We start from the raw sequence: 23,704 nt of genomic DNA, 5'->3' as shown, positions 1-23,704 counted from the left end.
CAGGGTGATCTTATAGAGGTCTACAAGATCATGAGGGGAATCTCTTGGAAACAGTCAGGACAGAAGACACTGCCAGTCTGAGCGGCGGACAGGTATGTGAGCCAAAGCGTGACGCTGAAGCAAAGCCGAAGAGACAGACATCAGGCTGAGCCGTGGTAGTACAGGACTCCATAGTGAGAGGTACGGACAGGGGTTTCTGCGGCAACAAGCGGGATTCGAGGATGGTGTGTTGCTTCCCTGATGCCAGGGTCCAGGACTTCATGGGCATTGGGCAAATTGGAAACACAAGGATGGAATTAAAGGGAAAGAGAATATAGGAAAAGTTCAGAAAGACACCAGAATTAATGGGACAGAAAGCTTACGAAGGGATAGGAGAGCGTGGCCAAGTGAAATAGGAATCAATGTGAAAGGTGAGGTGAGTAATGAATTAAAAGCATTATATATGAATGCGCAAAGTATAAGAAATAAAGTGGATGAGCTTGAGGCTCAGTTAGAGATTGGTAGATATGACATTGTGGGGATTACAGAGATATGGCTGCTGGAGTATCAGAGCTGGGAACTGAATATTCAGGGTTATACATCCCATAGAAAGGACAGGCAGCTGGGCAGAGGAGGTGGGGTAGCTCTGTTGGTGAGGAATGAAATTCAGTCCCTTGCAAGGGGTGACATAAGGACTGACTATGTAGAGTCGCTGTGGATACAATTGAAGAATTATCAAGGTAAAAATACACTAATGAGAGTTATCTACAGGCCCCTAAACAGTAGTTTGGAGATAGGGTGCAAGTTGCAGCAGGAGTTAAAATTGGCATTAACAAAGGTAATGCCACTGTGGTTATGGGAGATTTCAACATGCAGGTAGACTGGGAAAATCAGGTTGGTTCTGTACCCCAAGAAAGGAGTTTGTAGAGTGCCTCTGAGGTGGATTCTTAAACCAGCTTGTATTCGAGCCTAGCAGAGAGAAGGCAATTCTGGATTTAGTTTTGTCTAATGAACCAGATTTAATAAGGGAACCCAAGGTAAAGGAACTGCTAGGTAGTGACCATAATATGATCAATTTTAATCTGCAATTTGAGAGGGAGAAGTTTAAATCAGAAGTGTCAGTGTTGCAGTTGAATAAAGGGGACTGTGTAGGCATGAAAGAGGAGCTGGCCAAGGTAGACTGGAAAAGGATCCTGGCAGGAATGACGGTGGAACAGCAATGGCAGGAATTTCTGGGCAAAATCCAGAAGATGCAGGATCATTTCATTCCAAAGAGGAAGAAAGATTCTAAGGGGGGTAGGAAGCAACCGTGGCTGACAAGGGAAATTAGGGACGGTGTAAAACTAAAAGAAAAGGTGTAAAACATAGCACAAAGTAGCGGGACGCCAGAGGATTGGGAAACTTTCAAAGGGCATCAGAAGGTAACAAAAAGGGCAATATGGGGTGAAAAGATGAAGTACGAAGGTAAACTTGCCAAGAATATAAAGAAGGATAGTAAAAGCTTATTTACGCATGTTATGAGAAAAAGATTAGTAAAGACAAATGTGGGTCCCTTGAAGGCAGAAACAGGTGAAATTATTTTGGGGAACAAGGAAATGGCAGACGAGTTGAGCAGACACTTTGGTCTGCCTTCACTAAGTAAAGCACAACCAATTTCCCAGATGTACTGGAGGACAGAGGGTCTAGGGAAACATAGGAGCTGAAAGAAATTTGCTTTGGCGAGAAATAGTATTTAGTAGACTGATGGGACTGAAGGCTGATAAATCCCCAGGGCCCGATGGTCTTCATCCCAGGGTACTCAAGGTGGTGGCTCTAGAAAACGTTGGCTCATTGGTGGATAGATTCAGGATCAGTTCCAGTGGGTTGGAGGGGAGCTAATGTTATCCCACTTTTCAAGAAAGAAGCGAGAGAGAAAACGGGGAATTATAGACCAGTTAGCCTGACATCGGTGGTGGGGAAGATGCTGGAGTCAATTATTAAAGAAGTAATAATGGCGCATTTGGATAGCAGTAAAAAGATTGGTCCAAGTCAACGGATTTATGAAGGGGTATTCCTGCTTGACTAATCATCTGGAATGTTTTGAGGATGTGACAAGTAAAATGGATGAAGGAGAGCCAGTGTATGTATTGTATCTGGACTTTCAGAAAGAAAGATAAGATCCTCAACTTTTGATAACGTTCCACACAGGAGATTACTGAGCAAAATTAGAGCACATGGTATTGAGGGTAGTGTATTGAAATGGATTGAGAATTGGTTGGCAGACAGGAAACAAAGAGTAGGAATAAACGGGTCCCTGTCAGAATGGCAGGCAGTGGCGAGTGGAGTGCCGCAATGCTCGGTTCTGGGGTCGCACCTATTTACAATATATGTTAATGATTTAGATGATGGAAATAAAATAAAAGTAACACTAGCAAATTTGCAGATGACTCAAAAGCTGGGTGGCAGTGTGAACTGCGAAGAGGATGCTAGGAAGTTGCAGGGTTGGACAGGTTGAGTGCATGGCAGTGTATTGTAGATAAGTGTGAGGTTATCCACTTTGGTGGCAAGAACGAGGAGGCAGATAATTATCTCAATGGCATCAGATTAGGAAAAAGGGAAGTGCAATGAGACCTGGGTGCCCTTGTATACCAGTCACTGAAAGTAAACATGCAGTTACAGCAGGCAGTGAAGAAAACTAATGGCATGTTGGCCTTCATAACAATAGGATTTGAGTATAGGAGTAAAGAGTCCTTCTGCAGTTGTACAGGGCCCTGGTGAGACCACACCTGGAGTATTGTGTGCAGTTTGGGTCTCCTAATTTAAGGAAAGACATCCTTGCTATTGAGGCAGTAGGTTCACAAGGTTAATCCCCGGAATGGCGGGACTGTCATATGAGGAAAGATTGGAAAGACTGGGCTTGTATTCACTTTAATTTAGACGGATGAGAGGATATATTATAGAAACATATAAAATTAAAAAAGGACTGGATAAGCCAGACGCAGGAAAAATGTTCCAAATGTCGAGGTAGTCCAGAACCAGGGGCCACAGTCTAAGAATAAAGGGGCCATTTAAAACTGAGATAAGAAAAAAACTTTTTCACCCAGAGAGTTGTGAATTCGTGGAATTCTCTGCCACAGAAGGCAGTGGAGGCCAATTCACTGGATGAATTTAAAAGAAAGTTCGATAGCGCTATTGGGGCTAGCGGAATCAAGGAATATGGGGAGAAGGCAGGCACAGGTTACTGATTGTGGATGATCAGCCATGATTACAGTGAATGGCGGTGCAGGCTCCTGCACCTACAGTGGCTTGCAAAAGTATTCATACCCCTTGAAAGTTTCCACATTTTGTCACGTTACAACCACAAACGTAAGTGTATTTTATTTGGATTTTATGTGGTAGACCAACACAAAGTGGCACATAATTGTGAAGTGGAAGGAAAATGATACATGGTTTTCAAAATTTTTTTACAAATAAAAAACTGAAAAGTGTGGCGTGCAAAAGTATTCAGCCCCATTTACTCTGATACCCCTAAATAAAATCCAGTGCAACCAATTGCCTTCAGAAGTCACCTAATTAGTAAATAGTCCACTTGTGTGTAATCTAATCTCAGTATAAATACAGCTGTTCTGTGAAGGCCTCAGAGGTTTGTTAGAGAACATTAGTGAACAAACAGCATCATGAAGCCCAAGGAACACACCAGACAGGTCAGGGATAAAGTTGTGGAGAAGTTTAAAGCAGGGTTAGGTTATAAAAAAATATCCCAAGCTTTGAACATCTCATGGAGCACTGTTCAATCCATCATCCGAAAATGGAAAGAGTATGGCACAACTGCAAACCTACCAAGACATGGCCGTCCACCTAAACTGACAGGCCGGGCAAGGAGAGCATTGATCAGAGAAGCAGCCAAGAGGCCCATGGTAACTCTGGAGGAGCTGCAGAGATCCACAGCTCAGGTGGGAGAATCTGTCCACAGGACAACTATTAGTCGTGCACTCCACAAATCGGGCCTTTATGGAAGAGTGGCAAGAAGAAAGCCATTGTTGAAAAAAAGCCATAAGAAGTCCCGTTTGCAGTTTGCCACAAGCAATGTGGGGGACACAGCAAACATGTGGAGGAAGGTGCTCTGGTCAGATGAGACCAAAATTTAAGTTTTTGGCCTAAATGCAAAACGCTATGTGTGGCGGAAAACTAACACTGCACTTCACCCTGAACACACCATCCCCACTGTGAAACATGGTGGTGGCAGCATCATGCTGTGGGGATGCTTTTCTTTAGCAGGGACAGGGAAGCTGGTCAGAGTTGATGGGAAGATGGATGGAGCGAAATACAGGGGAATCTTGGAAGAAAACCTGTTAGAGTCTGCAAAAGACTTGAGACTGGGGCGGAGGTTCACCTTCCAGCAGGACAATGACCCTAAACATACAGCCAGAGCTACAATGGAATGGTTTAGATCAAAGCATATTCATGTGTTAGAATGTCCCAGTCAAAGTCCAGACCTAAATCCAATTGAGAATCTCTGGCAAGACTTGAAAATTGCTGTTCACAGACGCTCTCCATCCAATCTGACTGAGCTTGAGCTATTTTGGGCAAACATTTCAGTTTCTAGATGTGCAAAGCTGGTAGAGACATACCCCAAAAGACTTGCAGCTGTAATTGCAGCGAAAGGTGGTTCTACAAAGTATTGACTCAGGGGGGCTGAATACCTTTGCACGCCACACTTTTCAGTTTTTTATTTGTAACAAAATTTGAAAACCATGTATCATTTTCCTTCCACTTCACAATTATGCGCCACTTTGTGTTGGTCTATCACATAAAATCCCAATAAAATACATTTACGTTTGTGGTTGTAACGTGACAAAATGTGGAAAATTTCAAGGGATATGAATACTTTTGCAAGCCACTGTATTTTCTATGTTTCTATCTTTAAATAGAGTTGCCCCTCTATTTAAAGATATCTTTAAATGGAGGGGCAATTTTTTCACAGAGAAGGTGGTAGGAACAATCTGCCAGAGAGGTAGATGAGGCAGGTACTAAGCCAACATTTTAAAAGACATTTAGACAGGTACACTTTGGACCACTGCTACACACCGTTCAGGAAAGGCTACAAGGCCGTTTCACTCCCTCCCCTAGGAAAATCTGACCACGCTGCTATTTTCCTGTTGCCGGAGTATAAACAGAGGATAGTTCGGGAAGCAGTAGAGACGAGGGACGTAAAGCGGTGGTCCGACCAGTCAGAGGCCATGCTGCAAGATGCACTGAGTGATGTCGACTGGAATATGTTCGAAGCAAGTTCCAGTGACGTCAGTGAGTTCGCGGAAGCAGTCATGGACTTCATCGCAACAATAACCGACAACATCGTCCCCACGGTAAGGGTAAGCACCTTCCCGAACCAAAAACCCTGGGTAGACAGGTCTGTTCGTGTGGCCTTGAATGCTCGTACCGCTGCCTACAACTCGGGCTTGGCATCAGGAAACATGGACGTCTACAAGGCAGAGTCCTACCGAATGCGAAGGGCGGTGAAGGACGCAAAGAGAAGGTACAGGGACAAGATGGAGTTACAGATGGAGCAGCAGGACACCAGAAGCCTGTGGCAGGGGCTACGGATTGTAACCAACTACCGAAGCACCGCTCCCTCATCCGCATGTGCCGGCACCTCCCTAGCTGACGACCTGAACTCCTTCTACGCTCGTTTCGAGAGGGGCAACACCACTCCAGGTCTGCCGACTATCGACAATACCGACAGCGGGCTGGCTACCGAAGCTGAAGGGAGGAATGTGCACACATTCTCGCTGTCCGAGCACGACGTGAGGAGGGCACTGACACGGGTGAACACAAGAAAAGCTGCAGGCCCCGATGGCATCTCGGGGCGAGTACTCAAGTCCTGTGCTACGCAGCTAGCTCCAGTGCTCACTACATTATTCAACCTCTCCCTGGACAAGTCCGTGGTCCCTGCCTGCTTCAAAAAATCCATCATTGTACCGGTACCAAAAAATGCCTCCCCAGCCTGTCTGAATGACTACCGTCCGGTGGCCCTTACCTCGGTAGTCATGAAATGCTTTGAGAGGCTGGTGAAGAATCACATCTGCGCCTTCCTCCCTCGGAACATGGACCCGTTGCAGTTTGCATACCGTCCGAACAGGTCCACGGACGATGCGGTCTCCCAGGTCTTGCACACCGCTCTCTCCCATCTGGACAGCCAAAAGGGGGGCTACGTGAGGATGCTGTTCATAGACTACAGTTCAGCCTTCAACACGATAGTCCCCACCAGACTGGCCGGGAAGCTACTAGAATTGGGGCTCAACACCTCCCTGTGTGCCTGGGTCCTGGACTTTCTCACCGCCAGGCCCCAGGTAGTCAAGATGGGAGGGAATACATCGAAGTCCCTCACCCTGAGCACAGGATCGCCCCAGGGTTGCGTCCTCAGCCCCCTATTGTACTCCCTGTACACACATGACTGTGTGGCTAGGTTCAGCTCCAATTCAATAATTAAGTTTGCTGATGACACTGTGGTGGTGGGCCTGATCTCAGACAACGACGAGAAGGCCTACCGGGAGGAGGTGGCTGATCTAGCACTCTGGTGCCAGGAGAACAGCCTCCTCTTGAACATCAAAAAAACGAAGGAGCTGATCATGGACTTTAGGAGGGCACATCATCCGAGGACGTACACTCCATTGAGTATAAATGGGGATCCTGTGGATAGGGTGAACTGTTTTAAATATCTGGGAGTCCACATCTCTGAGGATATGACATGGTCATCACACGCCTCAGCACTGGTTAGTAAGGCAAGGCAGCGCCTTTACCACCTCAGGCAATTGAGGAAATTCAGAGTGTCTCCGAGGATCCTCCAGTGCTTCTACGCAGCGGCGGTGGAAAGCATCTTGTCCGGGAACATTACCATCTGGTTCGGGAATTGCTCTGCCAAGGACAAGAAGGCTCTGCAGAGAGTAGTGCGTTCGGCCGAACGCACTATGGGAACTTCACTCACCCTCCTGCAGGAACTATACAACAGGAGGTGCAACTCCAGAGCAAACAAAATCATGAGAGACCTCTTCCACCCCTGCAACGGACTGTTCCAGCCGCTACGGTCAGGCAAACGCCTCCGTTGCCATGCAGTGAGAACGGAGAGGTTGAGAAGGAATTTCTTCCCAGAGGCAATTCGGACTGTAAACGCCTTTCTCACCAGGGACTAACTGTACAGAACGTTTTTCCTTCTATTATTTATTATGTAAAATAATATGTGTGTTATGATTGTGTTTATAATTTGTTTGGTTGTTTTGTTGTTCCGCGAGCATTGCCACTTTCATTTCACTGCACATCTCGTATGTGTATGTGACAAATAAACTTGACTTGACTTGACTTGACTTGACATGCACAGGAAAGGTTTAGACAGATATGTGCTAAGTGCAGACAGGAGGGACTAATGTAGTTTGGCCATTTTGTTTAGCATGTGTATGTTGGGTCGAAGCGCCTGTTTCACATGCTGCATGACTATCTGTGTTCCATTTCCGAGGTAGGATCATGGAGAGTCTCGGCAGATTTGGTAAAGAGAATCCATTCCAACTAGGGTAAGGGTCAGATACCAGAGGATGTACAATGGAGGCGATTGGCAAAAGGAACAAAAGTGAAATGAGGAATATTATTTTAGCAAGAGAATTGCTACAATCTTGAACACACTGCCAGAAACAGAATAGAGACAGATTCAACAGTTACATTAAAATGGGGACTGGGTAAGTACTTGAAGGGAAAATATTTTGCAGAGCTGTAGGGAGAGGAGGGCAATTAAATAGGAACATCTGGACTTCTCTTCCACTGAACTGGCATGGAGACTCAATGACTTGAATGGCCTCTTTCTGTGATGTAACCTTTTCTGTGTTGCTATAATTATTCACTGCATATCATGTATCCCATCATTGGACAGAATTATAATCCCAGGAATAAAAATTGGATTGCATTGAAAGGCGTTCAGCAGAGTCTTGGGGACCGCCGAGAACAAGAAGAGACCCGGTGAGGGAGTGGGAGGGGAGTGTGTCAACGAGAACAAAAAAGGACCCGCATGGAAGGGGAGGGGGCATGCTGAGAACAAGGAGGGAGGGACCCAGCAGATTGCACGGGTATGCTGAGAACAAGGAGGGACCATCGGGAAACTAATTACTTCTGTAACTTTGTCGGCAACAGATACGTGGCGACTCTTTGCATATTTTGTGTATTGTGTGCAAGATTTCACTGTACCTAGGTGCATGTGACAATAAAGTATCATTGATTCATTGAATTGATCATTGATTGGGAAGGGGCCCACAGAAGGGCCACTGAATCACAGGCTATATCATTGAATATTTAATGACCTCTTACGCATGTTCAGCATCCATAAATTACATTATTTAAAAGTAAATTCCAGTGGTAACATTTTGGATAAGAAATTAATTTTAATTTTGTGTGCCTCCTGCAGGCTGATCTAAAAGAAAGAATTAAAGTTAGCGGGGCTGACGTGCCAGAGGCAGTGATGAAATATAAAACTGGCTTGGAGAGAGAGCATACATTTCATTTTCAATCAGAAGGCAGGTATTCAGTGGTATTCTCCAGTAGGAAACTACAGCTCTTTTAGATGTAATTAAGAAATCGAGAAATCGGTACGTATGCCTATTTTACTAAACATATATCTAACTCAAAATTCAGTAATTTTTATGGGTTGGACAGGTTCAGAGGGATGAGGGTCAAACGCAGGCAGGTGGGTCTAGTGTAGTGTTGATCAGTGTGGGCAAGTTGGACATGGGCCTGTTTCCATGCTCTGTGACTCTATGACACTAAAATAAATGTTGATGCCTAGAAACTGGAGCTCAATCTATTTTGCTTGAGAGCACACGTAAAGCAAAGTGCTAACATCCAGATGATCTCAGGGAAAATTCACAAATTCAGGCCAAAATACACCAAAGGTAGCACTGTGGGATTTAGTGGATGAGTTCATATGCTTTTACAGGATCTGTGTGGTTGCCATTGTGAGCTATCTGCAAAGCTCGCAGATCATGCGTCAATGCCATGCTGATCATTTGGAAGCAAGGCAGCACTGGAAGAACACTTCCCATGGCCGCCACAGTGCAGCAGCATAAAAAGATGCCATGGAGGGAAAGTGCAGGCAATGGGTAATGCGGTACCGTTCAGTCTCTCTGGGCAATACTCGCCAACTGGCCTGATCAAATATGTGTCACAATGTCCTCTGGTCAATGCAAGCTGTGGACCAGTGATCAATACGTGCAAATCACCAGTGACTGTAAGTGAAATGCAAGTGTTTAGTGAAGAAAGCTGCAGTGAGTTATTTTTAACATATTGCTATCCACTGAAAAGAGAGCCTGAAAAATGACACAATGTAGAAACAGAAATCACGGAGGGGGGGGGGGGGGGGGGGGGGAGGGGCAAATGCCACGTGCAGTGACAGCAATGTGTTGCTGCCATCTCACTCTCTACAATCTGTACCTTGGAATTTTTTTTTGTGTTAGCGATCTGAGAAGGTTGTAGATTTATTCAAAAACTCCAGTTTATGTCAGAAGTTGAAGAAACATACAACGTGTGACCTGTGACGTTATTATGTGTGCAAACGATGCTGCCAAGCATGACAAGATCAACCACATGTGAAGTTGCTCAGGGCAATTTATCGTTGGCCCCGAACCGACCCAGAAATGATGATTCATGCGGTCTAACATACACTTTTATACACAATTTATGCACAATTTTCTGCTCAAATATTTTACACTGGTGGATCCAATCTCTAGCGATGAGGAAACACTGGGCTTTGTGAAGACGTAAGTGAGCAGGTGAAATGGGCACATATGATAGGTGATAAGTTCATAAGTTGGAGGAGCAGAATTAGGCCATTCAGCCCATCAATTCTACTCCGCCACTCAATCATGGCTGACCTCTCAATCCCATTCTCCTGTCTTCTCCCCATAACCCCTGACACCCGTACTATTAACAAATCTGCCAATCGCCGCCTTAAAAATATCCATTGACGGCCTCCACAGCCGTCTGTGGCAATGAATGCATAGATTCATCGCACTTTGACAAAATTAATTCCTCTTCATGATATTTCATACTGACAAAATCACAGCAATATACTCCAGGTGGAGGATCGAGAACAGACAATATAAATTAAATCATGTAATTTTAAAGAGGAATGCATTAAAAGAGACGGGAGATTGGATTATGTATACAAATCTTTTAAGATTAAACCATATTGGTCCATATCCCTCCAAACCTGTCCTATCCATGTATCTGTCTAACTGTTTCTTAAACATAGAAACATAGAAAATAGGCAACCCGATCACGGTCGAAACAGATCACCAGTCTCTGGTCAGTATCCTCAGTAAACTGATCCACACGGCACCAGCGCGTTTACATAGAAACATAGAAAATAGGTGCAGGAGTAGGCCATTCGGTCCTTCGAGTCTGCACCGCCATTCAATATGATCATGGCTGATCATCCAACTCAGTATCCCGTACCTGCCTTCTCTCCATACCCTCTGATCCCTTTAGCCACAAGGACCACATCTAACTCCCTCTTAAATATAGCCAATGAACTGGCCACAACTACCTTCTGTGGCAGAGAATTCCACAGATTCACCACTCTGTGTAAAATCATTGGGATAGTGGGATTCATCAACTATCTCCTCTGGCAGCTTGCTCCATACACCCACCACCCTTTGTGTGAAAAAAATACCCCTCAGATTCCTATTAAATCTTTTCTCCTTCACCTACTCTGGGCAAGAAACTGTGCATCTACCCAATCTATTCCTCTCAAGTGACATGTGAAGAAACTTCCCTTCGTAAAGTCAGATACCACTGACCCGTGAATGTCTGGAATGTACTACATGAAAATAATGGTCTTAAAAATTCCACTGAGAAGTTCATAGAAAAAAAATGTTAGATGGTTGAACAGAAAAAATGTAGGATTCTGGAGTAAAAGTGAAAGGAATGGAATTAATGTGATGGCTTTCTCAAAGGACTGGCATCAGCACATTGGACCAAATGCGATCTGTGTAAGATCTAATTTTATAACTATGATATGTTCTGGGCACAGATCACATCAGGTAATTGAGTCAGCTGAAGGTCCAGTTATTTTATGTAAGGCTTTACTAAGATGAGAGCAGCAAGCTAAAGGCACCTGATAGAATTCCCTGAGCAACCATCCAAAGCGTGGGGCTCAACTGGATCGGGCATGCTCCAAGAGGCTGAATGCATGAGCGGACACGGCATGCAGCGTCACAGAGCATCAACATCGCCAGGCCAGGCCGACCCCTGCAACTCCGACCCAGTGTTACGCCAAGACAATGGCCTTTATAGCCAAGTTAAGAGTCTACACTTATAACTACTTTAAAACTTGAAAGATACAAGACGGCCCTAGAAATGTGGCGACTCTTGTGTACTACCTCAGTGTAATCTACTATTCTTACACTCTTGTACTTAAATATGATTGTGCCAATCTATAGTAAGATTTTTATGAACTAAAAGGAACTTCACTGCACCTAGGTACAGGTGACAATAAAATACCATTGAACCATTAACCTTGAACACTGAAAATGATTTCAAATGGAGCCCTTTATAACACATTTTTGGCACGTTTCAGGGTCTGAGACGACAAGAATCAATTTTTCTACCTGTGAGTGAACACAACTAAGTAAAATTGAATCCACTTTGAAATTATACAGGGATAAATAAATCTGCAGTTAGGAAATTAATGTGACTTACTATTTGATTCTAATACATCTACCATTTCCTCTGCTGCTCATGATAGCCGGTCAGTGGTCTACCTCAATCTGATCATTTCTTCTGAAATAACCATTTATTGAGACGTGCATTGATTCTCTGTACTTCAACAACCTAGTTTTAAATGGTATGCACTCCATATAAGTAAGAAGTAGAATTCTCAATAGAAGGGGGTGTTTTTTATGTTCCCACTGGACATTGGTGAAGGGAGGGGGTGGGAGGGTGGTCGATGTAACACAAGGCAGTGGATGAACTGCTCATTTGAACCATACCCTATTTTCTAATCCATGTGTCATTTTAATAATGTTATACAACAGACAACCATCTACATCTCATCAATGAGAACACATACATCATATACATTCCCATGATTATAGATTCTTACTTACTTGTGACCCATCTCGTGCGCAATTGTAAAGGCCAGGTTCAGTCCATTATCCTCAGCAAGAACACACTTCCTTTTTTCACTGCACATCCCACTTAGATATGCTATTCCTGCCCAAAGAAAATATATGTAAAGAGAAAATGTAAAATCATGATACAGTAACTCCCTTTGACAAATTAAAACAATGTATTCTTAAGGACAAGTCTTTTCAAGGTTCCTCACCTGGAAATTTGTTTTACTAATTAAGTTTTATATTATTACTGCCCAAGCAATAAATATTGAATCAAATCTTAAAGTGCAATAAGGACACGTCAACAAACCTCTAATTCTAATTGGAGTAAAAGTACTTTGCTACTTTCTTTAATAAAAGCACTGGATTGAAAAGGGTGCAGAAGAGACTCACCAGGATGTTACTTCGATTTGTGGGCTTGAGTTATAGAGAGAGTTGGAATAGGCTGGGCCTTTTTTCTTTGAAGCATAGAAGGCTGAAGAGTGACCTTATTGAGGTGCACAAGATCACGAGGAGCATGGATAAAGTGAACATTCAGAATCTTTTTCCCCAGAGCAGAGGATTCCAAAAATAGAAACCATAGGCTTAAAATGAGAGGGGGGGGAATTTAAGAGACTTCAGGGACAGCTTTTTCACTCAACACACAGTACGTATCTGGAACAAGCCCACAGTAGTGGATACAATTAAAAGATATTTAGACAGATATATGGAGAAAAGGGTTTAGAGGGCTATGGGCTAAATATATGGACAGGACAAGCCCAGTATATCAACTTGGTCAGCATGGAAAAAGTGGGCCGAAGGGCCTATTTCAGTGTTACACAGCTTTATGACTATATGACATGACATTACAATTACAAAAAAACTGGTGGCTAAGCAGATTCAATTTTCCTTCTATGACATTTAGTTAACAGAATTTCAATATGTGACAATCATATTCAGAATTAAATAATTATCAAACCACTTTTTAAAATTTTGAGCTACATTGAACATAACTCCTTAAAGTTCATCCAATTCTACCGATAAACAATCACTGTCATAAATCGAAATCAACGTAAATGTAGTAAATGCAATCAAAAACATTTGAGACGTAATTAGTAGGTTGAGGAAGGAAATCAGTGAACAATTCAAATTGTTGACCTTTCCTCAGCTCTATACAGTGAGATTATTATTGATGTTTTACTTCAGTATGACTTTTTTCATTCTAACCCTATTTCCCTTGATTCCCTTCACATTTAAAAGTCTGTTGACCTCTCTCTTGAATATGGTCAGTGATTCAGCCTCCAATGCCCTTTTGGAAAGTGCATTCCAAATGTTCACTACTCTGTGGGTGAAAAAATGTCTCTTTATTTTAATCCTGAATGGTTGAGACTATCACCCTTGTTTCAGATGACACAGCTGGGCAAAATATTAAATCCTCATCTACTGTAAAGCAGAATGTTGACACAAGAAACGGAAGATGCGAGAATCTTGAGCAGAAAACAAAGTGCTGGAGGAACTCAGGCAGCATCTGTGGAGGTAATTGACGGACAACATTTTGGGTCAGAACCCTTCTTCGGGCTGATGGCGTAGGGGGGAGAATTCTGAAAAGGAGCAGTGGCGACGGGCAAAGCCTGTTCTAGTGACAGGTGGAGACAGGTGAGAGTACAGGTGGGATTGGCAGATGGGTGAAGCAAGTGACAAAGACGAGAAGTAAAAAGGTGACAAAGGGGTGTCAGATAAAAAGGGGAAGAGTGAAGTGTAAACCCCAGAAGGAGGGATGCAGGATGGAAAGGAATGGGGGGGGGGGGGGGGGGGGGGGGGGACACACGTAAGAGAGGGAATAGAATGGAAATATGGAATTGAGATAAAACGGCTTGATCTAATATCTATTAAAGATATGTGGTGGCAGTGAATAAGATTGTGAATATTTCATGATAATTGGCTTTTTGAAGACAAAGCAAAAGTGGGAAAAAATGGCAGAATAGCCTGATTCTAAAGAATGGAATAAAAGTTATGGTGAAGAAGGACCTTAAAATCAAGTAAAATCCCTTGGACTGTCGAGAAACAGGAAAGGGCAAAACACATTGACAGGAATTATATACAGACCACCTGAACTACTAATGGTAACAAAACAGGGGTTATGGGCCTGTTCCACTTCGGCTATTTTTAGACGACTGCCGACGACTATCATAGTCGTAGCAGGTCGCCGAAAAACCGGCGTCTGGATCTCCCTTAGACATAAAAATTGAAATAGACTCATTACTTTAACAACAAAAAAACAAAACAAAGTCAGCACCAGCGACCACCTACGTTAACCTGGCGACAACTACGACAGCACCTACATCAGAAGTCAAGCTATGATCATTGGCTTCAAACCCACTGTTGCCGACTGTCTCCAAAACTTTTTCAACATGTTGGAAATCCAGCGGCGATCAGAAAGACGCTCTAACTCTTTGGGCGTCTGAGGAGACTACTAACGACCATACAGCATACAATTATCACAGGCTAATCACAACAATGGGTTCTTCCTGAGGAGGCTGAAGAAGGTCCATCTGTCTCCTCAGATCCTGGTGAACTTCTACCGCTGCACCATCGAGAGCATCCTTACCAACTGCATCACGGTATGGTATGGCAACTGCTCTGTCTCCGACCGGAAGGCATTACATGGTGGTGAAAATTGCCCAACGCATCACCGGTTCCTCGCTCCCCTCCATTGAGTCTGTCCAAAGCAAGCGCTGTCTGCGGAGGGCGCTCAGCATCGCCAAGGACTGCTCTCACCCCAACCATGGACTGTTTACCCTCCTACCATCCGGGAGGCGCTACAGGTCTCTCCGTTGCCGAACCAGCAGGTCGAGGAACAGCTTCTTTCCGGCGGCTGTCACTCTACTCAACAACGTACCTCGGTGACTGCCAATCACCACCCCCCCCCCGGACACTTATTATTATTTATTCAAATCGTTTGCTATGTCGCTCTTCCAGGGAGATGCTAAATGCATTTCGTTGTCTCTGTACGGTACACTGACAATGACAATTAAAATTGAATCTGAATCTGAATCTGAATCTGAATCTGACAATACCGAACGGAGCCCCTGAACTTCAGAAATGATTGTAAAGTGGTGCACTGCTCTTACCCTGCTTCAAAAATAAAGAGTTTTGTTGAGCAAAAGTGGAAACATTGCATGAATGTAACACTCAAATGTCAAATAAAATCTGAAGAAAAATACCCTGATCAGGCCTAATGATGTTTGGCAGGGAGACGCACTCCAACAAAACCCTTGCACCTGGTGGGAAATGTTGGACTCCGTTACTCAGCAGCTGAGTGACATTTCCTGAAATATAAGAATTTAACATCCAGAGGATAAAAAGATTAAATGGCATGAGGCAGACCGCCTAGGTGAAATGGGTCAGCTCAGTAATTTAAGAGCGTGGGGTCTGGGTGGCAAGATGTTGTGATTTTTAAATTTGACAATGAGAGCAGACAGACTACCAGTGCAGTTCAACGAGCACAGTGTCCTTGGGTGGTGTGATTTGTTGTGGGATGGATCACATGCCGATGGGTTTTGGCAGGTTGAGAGTGTGATGAGGAGGGAATTTGTGGAATCAGGGATGGTGGTGTCTAAGTGGCAGAGAGTTTAGTTTAGTTTAGAGATACAGCATGGAAACAGGCCCTTCGGCCCACTGAGTTCGCGCCAACCATCGATCACTCGTACTCTAGTTCGATGTTATCCCAGTTTCGCATCCTGCACACTAGGGGAAATGTACAGAAGCCAATTGACCGACAAACCTGCTCGTCTTGAGTTGAGTTTACTTTAGGTTAACAACAGAGAAAAGCTTTTGTTGCGTGCTAACCAGTCAGCGGAAAGACAATACATGATTACAATCGAGCCATCCACGGTGTACAAATACATGATAAAGGGAATAATATGAATAAGGTTTAGTGCAAGATAAAGTCCAGAATGTCTGATCAAAGTTGGTCCGAGGGTCTCCAATGAGGTAGACAACAGCTGAGAACTGCTAATATCTACCTTAATGGAGACCCTCAGACTATCTTTGATCGGACTTTACTGGACTTTGTCTTTGGACTGTGGGTGGACACTGGACCATTAAAAGAAAGTCCACGTGGTCGCAAGAATGTAAAATTCCATAAAGACAGCATCCGTAGTCATGATCGTACCCGGGTCTCTTGTGCTGTAAGGCAGTAACTCTACCACTATGCCACCATGCCAACAATTTGCAGGATAGTGCGTTACATTTCAGTGTAACATTCACCATGCCCTGAATGAGTTTGCGTGGTAATGCTTAGCAGGGAATTTCTATTCACAATCCTATGTCCCCGACAGTGAATGGCAGGTCCATGGGAAATATTGTAGAGCAGAGGGATCTAGGAGTGCATGTTCCCTGAAAATGGCAGTGTAAGTAGATTGGGTAGCGATGTTACAAACCTACCTTCAGCGGCGCTGCAGTTCTATCACTGGCCGTGTGCGCAACATTGGCATCTTTGAGGGAGGGGGGGGCGGGATTAAAATACAGGTTTGTATCGCTTGTCGGAGAGGGATTTCCTCGGGCTGCTAGTCGATGAAGAAAAATCGATCCGACTTCTGTTCCCGGTTTTTTTAATTAAAAAATCGCTGGACAATTGGATTAAAGTAAAATGCGACTTCGAACGCCCTCCTCCTACAACGTGAAGGATTGTAATATCAGGACAAAACAAAAGGTAAGTCGTATATTTCACATATAATCTTGCTTCTTGGGGTGGCTTTAATCTAATTTTACGACACAAAAAATGTTATTTGGGTCCCATACGAACCAGCAGTGTCTTTGCCTGCTGATATGGGGTTTAAATTCATGGCAACGGCAACGTTCCAATCGATCGCATTCCAGAAACACCCACTTGCAAAATGATTTAAATCCTTTTTTTTTGGACAATCATGTCATAAGAGCATCTAAATATTTATATTTTGTGTAATTGTCTATCCATAGACAATATTTTTATACTAAATATCCACAACAGTTTTAGCCACATGCATTTTGCAAAAAATATTATTTTGATAATATTGAGAGTGGATGTTTCTAGATTAATTTATGGGAATTAAACATTAAATTCCTTCCATCTGGCATATAAGACCATGACAGTGAGATTTTAAAATCATGTTATATTGTGAATTCTTGTGTGAATGGGATTAGTTTGTTATTTGGATACTTAAGCTATTAAAAATATATATCCTTTTCTTAAGAAATGGATAGATGTTTAGATGTTTAGATCTAGTAAACTTCTTAGATCTAGTAATTGAATTTAGATTAATTGATTAGATGAATTGATTTGATGAAACTGATGAGTATGATTTTTTTTTGTTGGGTATTTACTATTTGTTTTAGCGTTTAACTTTATAATTTCTACCTTTTTTCTAAAACTGCAAATAATAACTTGTTTCTGTTAATGTTCAGTGTTTTTTTTTCCTTTACATTATAAAACAGATGTCTCCAAAGAAGAAATGCAAAATTGTCAATCCAAATGCCCAGCAAAAGAGACAGATTTAGACAGCATTCGCAGAGATTATCCGAATTTGTACTACTCCAAATGTGATGATCTACAGGACTTTCTTAATGGGAAAGTAGTGGGCAGAAAGGCATGTCATGCGTAGTTTGAAGAGCAAAATCTTGTAGTTAACAATGCCAAAATTGAAATATTGAGGAAAAACAAGATGTACAGAGTTGCTTATTGGTTACAATCTGAGGAGTATGATGATGCTACTGATTTTGATATGCTAATGTATCAGCTAGCAATTGATCTTATCCATAAAGACTTGGCCTATTGCTAGAAATTGTAACTTATTTACCTATCTGTTCTGGACTTACAACATACAATAATATTAAAGTTTTGATCTTGAGAATATCACATTTTTGAGTTTTCAAGGCAGTCTGGGTGTTTATTACTATTTCCGTCACAACGGTCAATTGTGTAATTAGCTACAATTAGGAAACTAACTAATTATATGCTTTAAATTCAGGTCATCCATGTAAGATGCTTTATATTTGTTTCAGAATGCTTCAATCTATAATAACTGAAAATTGAATTGTTCTCTTAATTTTTAAGAAAGTTATGGGCTTTTGACTGTCCTTGATCACAGCTTTTGTGTTAAGTCAATGTAAAAGCAATAGGGAACAAGATGCAAATTTCTGAGTATGTGAATGGCCATAACATTTTTAATACTGAAGGTATGAAAGTGAATTAGGTGTCAAATTAAACTTCTTTTTATGCTTTATCTGATGGGATAAATTGCAGACTTGATTTTTTAAATCTCAACATTTTGTAACATTGCTAGATAGGGTGGTCAAGAACAAAGATCCCAGAGCGCTTTCGCTATATTTGTAAAACTGTGTTCAATTTTGGGTAGTATTTTCCTTTTCATCTTCTAGTGTTCACCTCTCCTGTCCTGAATGCCCTGGCACATTCACACGGATTCTATTCTAATCATGATGGGTATCCTCCAGTATACAATCCAAGTCCATGTACAGGTATTGACAATTAACATATATAACATATCATATATAACATATAACAATTACAGCACGTAAACAGGCCATCTCGGCCCTACAAGTCCGTGCCAAACAATTATTTTCCCTTAGTCCCACCTGCCTGCACTCATACCATAACCCTCCATTCCCTTCTCATCCATATGCCTATCCAATTTATTTTTAAATGATACCAACAAACCTGCCTCCACCACTTCCACTGGAAGCTCATTCCACACCGCTACCGCTCTCTGAGTAAAGAAGTTCCCCCTCATGTTACCCCTAAACTTCTGTCCCTTAATTCTGAAGTCATGTCCTCTTGTTTGAATAGTGTTCAACAGTGTTATCTGATTCCAGATATCATCAAAGTCACGACTAATCATGTCTCGACTTTCAATATTTTAACGCCAGAGCCACTTATCCTTGGCTTTGAAATGATCCCTTGTTTACAGAGATCAATGGCAGGGATGCTGAAGTGCGGCACGGTGGCGCAGCGGTAGAGTTCCTGCCTTACCAGAGAGCCGGGTTCGATCCCAACTACTGGAGCTGTCTGTACGGAGTTTGTACATTCTCCCTGTGGTCGCGTGGGTTTTCTCCTAGATCTTCGGTTTATTCCCACACACCAAAGACGTACAGGTTTGTAGGTTAATTGGCTTGGTTTAAATGTACTGTAAATTGTCCCAATCCTTGGCTTTGTGATCCCTTGTGTCAATGGCAGGGTGTGTGTGTGTGTGTGTGTGTGTACGGAGTGTGTGTGTGTGGGTGTGTGTGTACAGGTGTGTGTGTGTGTGTGTGTGTGTGTGTGTGTGTGTGTGTGTGTGTGTGTGTGTGTGTGTGTGTGTGTGTGTGTGTATGTGTAGGATAGTGCTAATGTGCGGGGATCGCTGGTTGATGCAGACTCGGTCGGCCGAAGGGCCTGTTTTCGCGCTGTATCACTAAACTAAACCCAAAGTTTTGGGCTTTGAATATGCAAAGTAAAGCCCTGTAACATGACAAAATCCTGATTGCCACTTTAGCATAGAACAAATTGGAATGTGCCCCTTGCAGTGTGAAGCAATGGTTCACAGGGGCTACAACCTAGATATTTATTAAATCATTTATTTTTGTGAATTCAAATGCCTCTTTTATTGCCCAACAAAGATAATCTGAGGCGTTGTCCTGATCATGGTCGCAGTCCCAGAAACTTACCTTGCTGTAATCTCATGTCATTCCTTCTGCAGGTGTAACATTGTATTTCTATTTAATAATGTCTAAGCCGCAAAATCATACTGAGAATGTCAGGTTGTTATGCAAAGTTCTAATCATTTGTGTTCAAATCAGTTAATTTCTAGCTGGACCAATGTGTAGTGCAAATTTAAACCCAGCCAGAAGTACATTACTCAGAACCTTAAGTACTCAGAACAAACTGAAGACCAACTGAAGACCACTAGGGTGGCACGTTGACACAACTGGTAAAGCTACTGCCTCAACCCAGGTGCAAACCTGACTGTGGATTCCATCTATGTCAAGTTTCACCCATCTGGAGTATTGTGGGCCCTGTATCCAGGACCCTGTGCAACTGCAGAAGGACCTCTTTGCTCCTCTACTCAACTCCTCTCGGTATGAAATCTTTCTTGAAAAGTCGGATAACATCACTACCCCCAATACTATGTGATCTAATTTTGCCCACTAATCTCCCGTGTGGGACATTATCAATGGCTTTCTGAAAGCCCAGGTACACTACATCCACTGGCTCTCCCTTGTCCATTTTACATTACATCTTCAAAAAATTCCAGAAGATTAGTCAAGCATGATTTCCCCTTCGTAAATCCATGCTGACTTGGACCGATCCTGTTACTGCTATCCATATGCGCCTATATAACATCTTTAATAATAGATTCCAGGATCTTTATCACTACTGATGTCAGGCTAACTGGTCTATAATTCCCTGCTTTCTCTTTCTCCCTCCTTTCTTAAAAAGTGGGATAACATTAGCTACTCTCCAATCCCCAGGAACTGATCAATAATCTATAGGAATTGGAAAATGATCATCAATGCATCCACAATTTCTATAGCCATCTCCTTGAGTACCCTCGGATGCAGAACATCAGGCCCTGGGGATTTATCAGGCTTCAGTCCCATCAGTCTACCAATACCATTTGGGCAGTTTACACCCCAGCGGTATGAACATTGACCTCCAATTTCATGTAGTCCCTACTTTCTCCTCCACTTCCCAGCTCTCCCTCAGCCCACTGTCTCCGCCTCTTCCTTTCTTCTTCCTACCCCCCCTCGCACCCTCACCTTCACTCCATAGATGCTGCCTCACCTGCTGAGTTTCTCCAGCATTTTTGTCTACCCATTCACACGTTCTATTATCCCACTTTCCTCACCCACTCCCTGCACATTAGGGGCAATCTTACAGAGACAAGTTAAACTACAAAGCCAATGCATCTTTGGGATGTGGGAGGAAACCCACACGCTTGCAGGGAGAATGTGCAAATTCAACACAGACAGTGCCCGAGAACAGGATCGAACACAGATCTCTGTCGTGTGAGGCAGCAAGTCCACCAGATGTGCCACTATATTTTATTTTCCAACACATAAAAAATTATACGTTGATAACTTTGGTTACTAAAAAAAAAAAAAGAAACTATCCATTTTCAGTCTTAAATCTCTAAGTGACGCTATGTCCCCCTTTACAGCTACTGTCTGTTTTAATTCAGTTCAAAGCTATTAGGGCAGTACATTGGCCATAAAGTTGCTGCCTAAAATTGCCAGAGACCCGGAATTGATCTTGAATATGGGTGCTGTCTGTATGGAGTTCTGTATTCTCGTTTATAACATTGTTTACAGAGTACTATGTTTACATATTCTGTTGTGCTGCTGCAAGTAAGGATTTCATTGTTCTAACTGGGATGTGAGAGAATAAAACACTCTTGACCCTTGACTTACGTCGCTGATGTGTGGGATAGAACTAGAGTACAGGTGATCGGTGGTCGGCATGGACTCGGTGGGCCGAAGGGCCTGTTTCCATGCTGTATCTTTAAATTAAACTAAAAACATTAAAACTAGAGGAAATGTAAAGAAGGGTTTCTACCCAAAACGTCACCCAATTTCTTCTATCCAGAGATGCTGGCTGCTCCATGGAGTTCCCCGCATAATTTGACGCAACTAAATTTAAGGTAGCTTTTTTTTCCCCAAGAACCCTTTTTTGCTTAAGTCCAAGTCAAGAGTCAAGAGAGTTTTATTGTCATGTGTCCCAGATAGGGCAATGAAATTTGTGCTTGCTGCAGCACAACAGAATATGTAAACATAATACAGAACAGGAGATAAAAGTTCAGTGTGTCTATATACTATAGACCATATAGAAGTGGGAGTGGCGGTGCCTAACGGCAGCAGCTCGACTACAGTCGTCTGTCTTTTTTTTATTTTTGTCTTGTTAAATGTATGTCTTTGAGTCAGTTTTTATTATTTTTTTAGCTGTGTATATGTGGGGGGGTGGTGGGGGGGGGGCTGTGGGGGAAACCGTTAATCTCTTCCCTGTGCGGGGACCCGACTATTGCCTGTCGGGTCTCGGATGTCGTTGGGCCTAACATCGTGGAGCTGGCGGCGACCTCCGGCCGGGACTAACCTGAGGGCTCCAGTTGCAGAACCTGCGGAACTGACATCGCGGAGCTGGCCAACCGGAGCAGGAAGAGCTGTGGTGGCGCGCGGCTGCGACCCGACTTTTGGAGTTCGGAGGCACTGGCCGCAGACCCGGTGGACGGGAACATCGGGAGCTCGCAGGTCCCTGGTGGGAGACCGCTTTTCCGAGTTCCGCAACGACGACTTCTCGCTGGAATCGCTGGAATCGCGGGTATAAGGACATGGAGCCGGAGCCTAACATCGCCCGGCATGGCTTAAACGGCCTCAGGAATTACCATCGCCTGCCGGGGGCTTTAACATCGGAGCCCCAGTTCGCCTCGACACTGCAGTTGGACTGCTGAACCACGGGAGAAGGAACAAAGGGAAGAGATAAAGACTTTGCCTTCCATCACAGTGAGGAGATGTTGGAGACTCACTATGATGGATGTTTATGTAAACTGTGTTAAGTGTGGGTCTTGGATTGTTTTGTAATGTAAAAAACTGTAGAAATGGAATTTCGTTCAAACCTAGGTTTGAATTACAATAAATAGCAATCTATTCTATTCTATTCTATTCTATATATATACACAATAAATAAACAGATAAAATGCAATAGGCTGTTATTTTTCAGAGTTTGGAGTTTGATGGTGGTGGGTCCATCAGTTTAAATTCCATTTCAAATATTTTTAGAGGACCAGGAAACCAAGAAGCAAGAGTTACTCCAGGGAGTTACTCCAGCTCCAGGGGGTGATTCTGCGTTGTTTTTCAGCAGTCGCGGTGAGGCAACGACCGGACAGCAATGGCGGCCAGAACTCCCACAATGCAAAGGTAGGGAGAAAGTGGCCGACGCCGACCAGTTGCCGTGGCAGTGCACATATGCAGGGCGGCACATGCGCACAACCACAGCCGATGATGTGCTGGCCAGGGCAGTGCTCATGTATAAGGCGGCCGGCCGTGCCGAGAGACCCAAGACCCGAGAGCCGAGAGCCTAGCGCCGAGCCGATAGTCGAGAGCCTAGCGCCGAGCTGAGAGCCGGACACGGATGGCGGGCGAAGGCAGAGATTGAGAGAAAAAGAGAGGGGCCCGCTCAGAATTAAACGCTAGGTGTCCCGCTGCTTGCCAAACCGGGATAAATGGCATGGCTTTTAGGTTGCCCGGTGGGACTGTAAGTTGCCATTGGCACCGGGCAACCGCTAATTTCGAGCCCTGGAAATGGCCGCCACGGTCGCCTTCCCATCGCGCTGTCCCGCACCCTCACCCGTGCTCGCGCGGCGATAACGACCGCCATGTTCTAGAACTTCAAGGAGCCCAGCGGTGCATGCAGCACGACCTGAGCAGCAGTTTAAAAACTCTAAGTGATAAATTTAAAGAGGTAAATGTTAAGAAGCCAAGAAGTACAGAAGACAGAAACATAGAAACATAGAACATAGAAAATAGGTGCAGGAGTAGGCTATAAGGACCTTTGAGCCTGCACCGCCATTCAATATGATCATGGCTGATCA

The 23,704-nt window shown here is 43.5% G+C and overlaps 1 protein-coding gene across 1 annotated transcript in view; it reads right to left on the bottom strand.

Annotated features, from left to right (window-relative positions):
• Nucleotides 1-23,704, bottom strand: part of LOC129695676 (A disintegrin and metalloproteinase with thrombospondin motifs 19-like) — a 392,435-nt gene that overhangs the window by 251,544 nt on the left and 117,187 nt on the right. The window contains exon 8 of the mRNA XM_055632842.1: nucleotides 12,102-12,207. Coding sequence (XP_055488817.1) covers nucleotides 12,102-12,207 — 106 coding nt within the window. The remainder of the gene's footprint in view (nucleotides 1-12,101; nucleotides 12,208-23,704) is intronic.

Source organism: Leucoraja erinacea, chromosome 3 (genome assembly GCF_028641065.1).
Source record: "Leucoraja erinacea ecotype New England chromosome 3, Leri_hhj_1, whole genome shotgun sequence".
Classification (NCBI taxonomy): Eukaryota; Metazoa; Chordata; class Chondrichthyes; order Rajiformes; family Rajidae; genus Leucoraja; species Leucoraja erinaceus.
The sequence above is the reverse complement of the archived record's forward strand: the minus strand, read 5'-3'. Positions and strand labels throughout refer to the sequence as shown.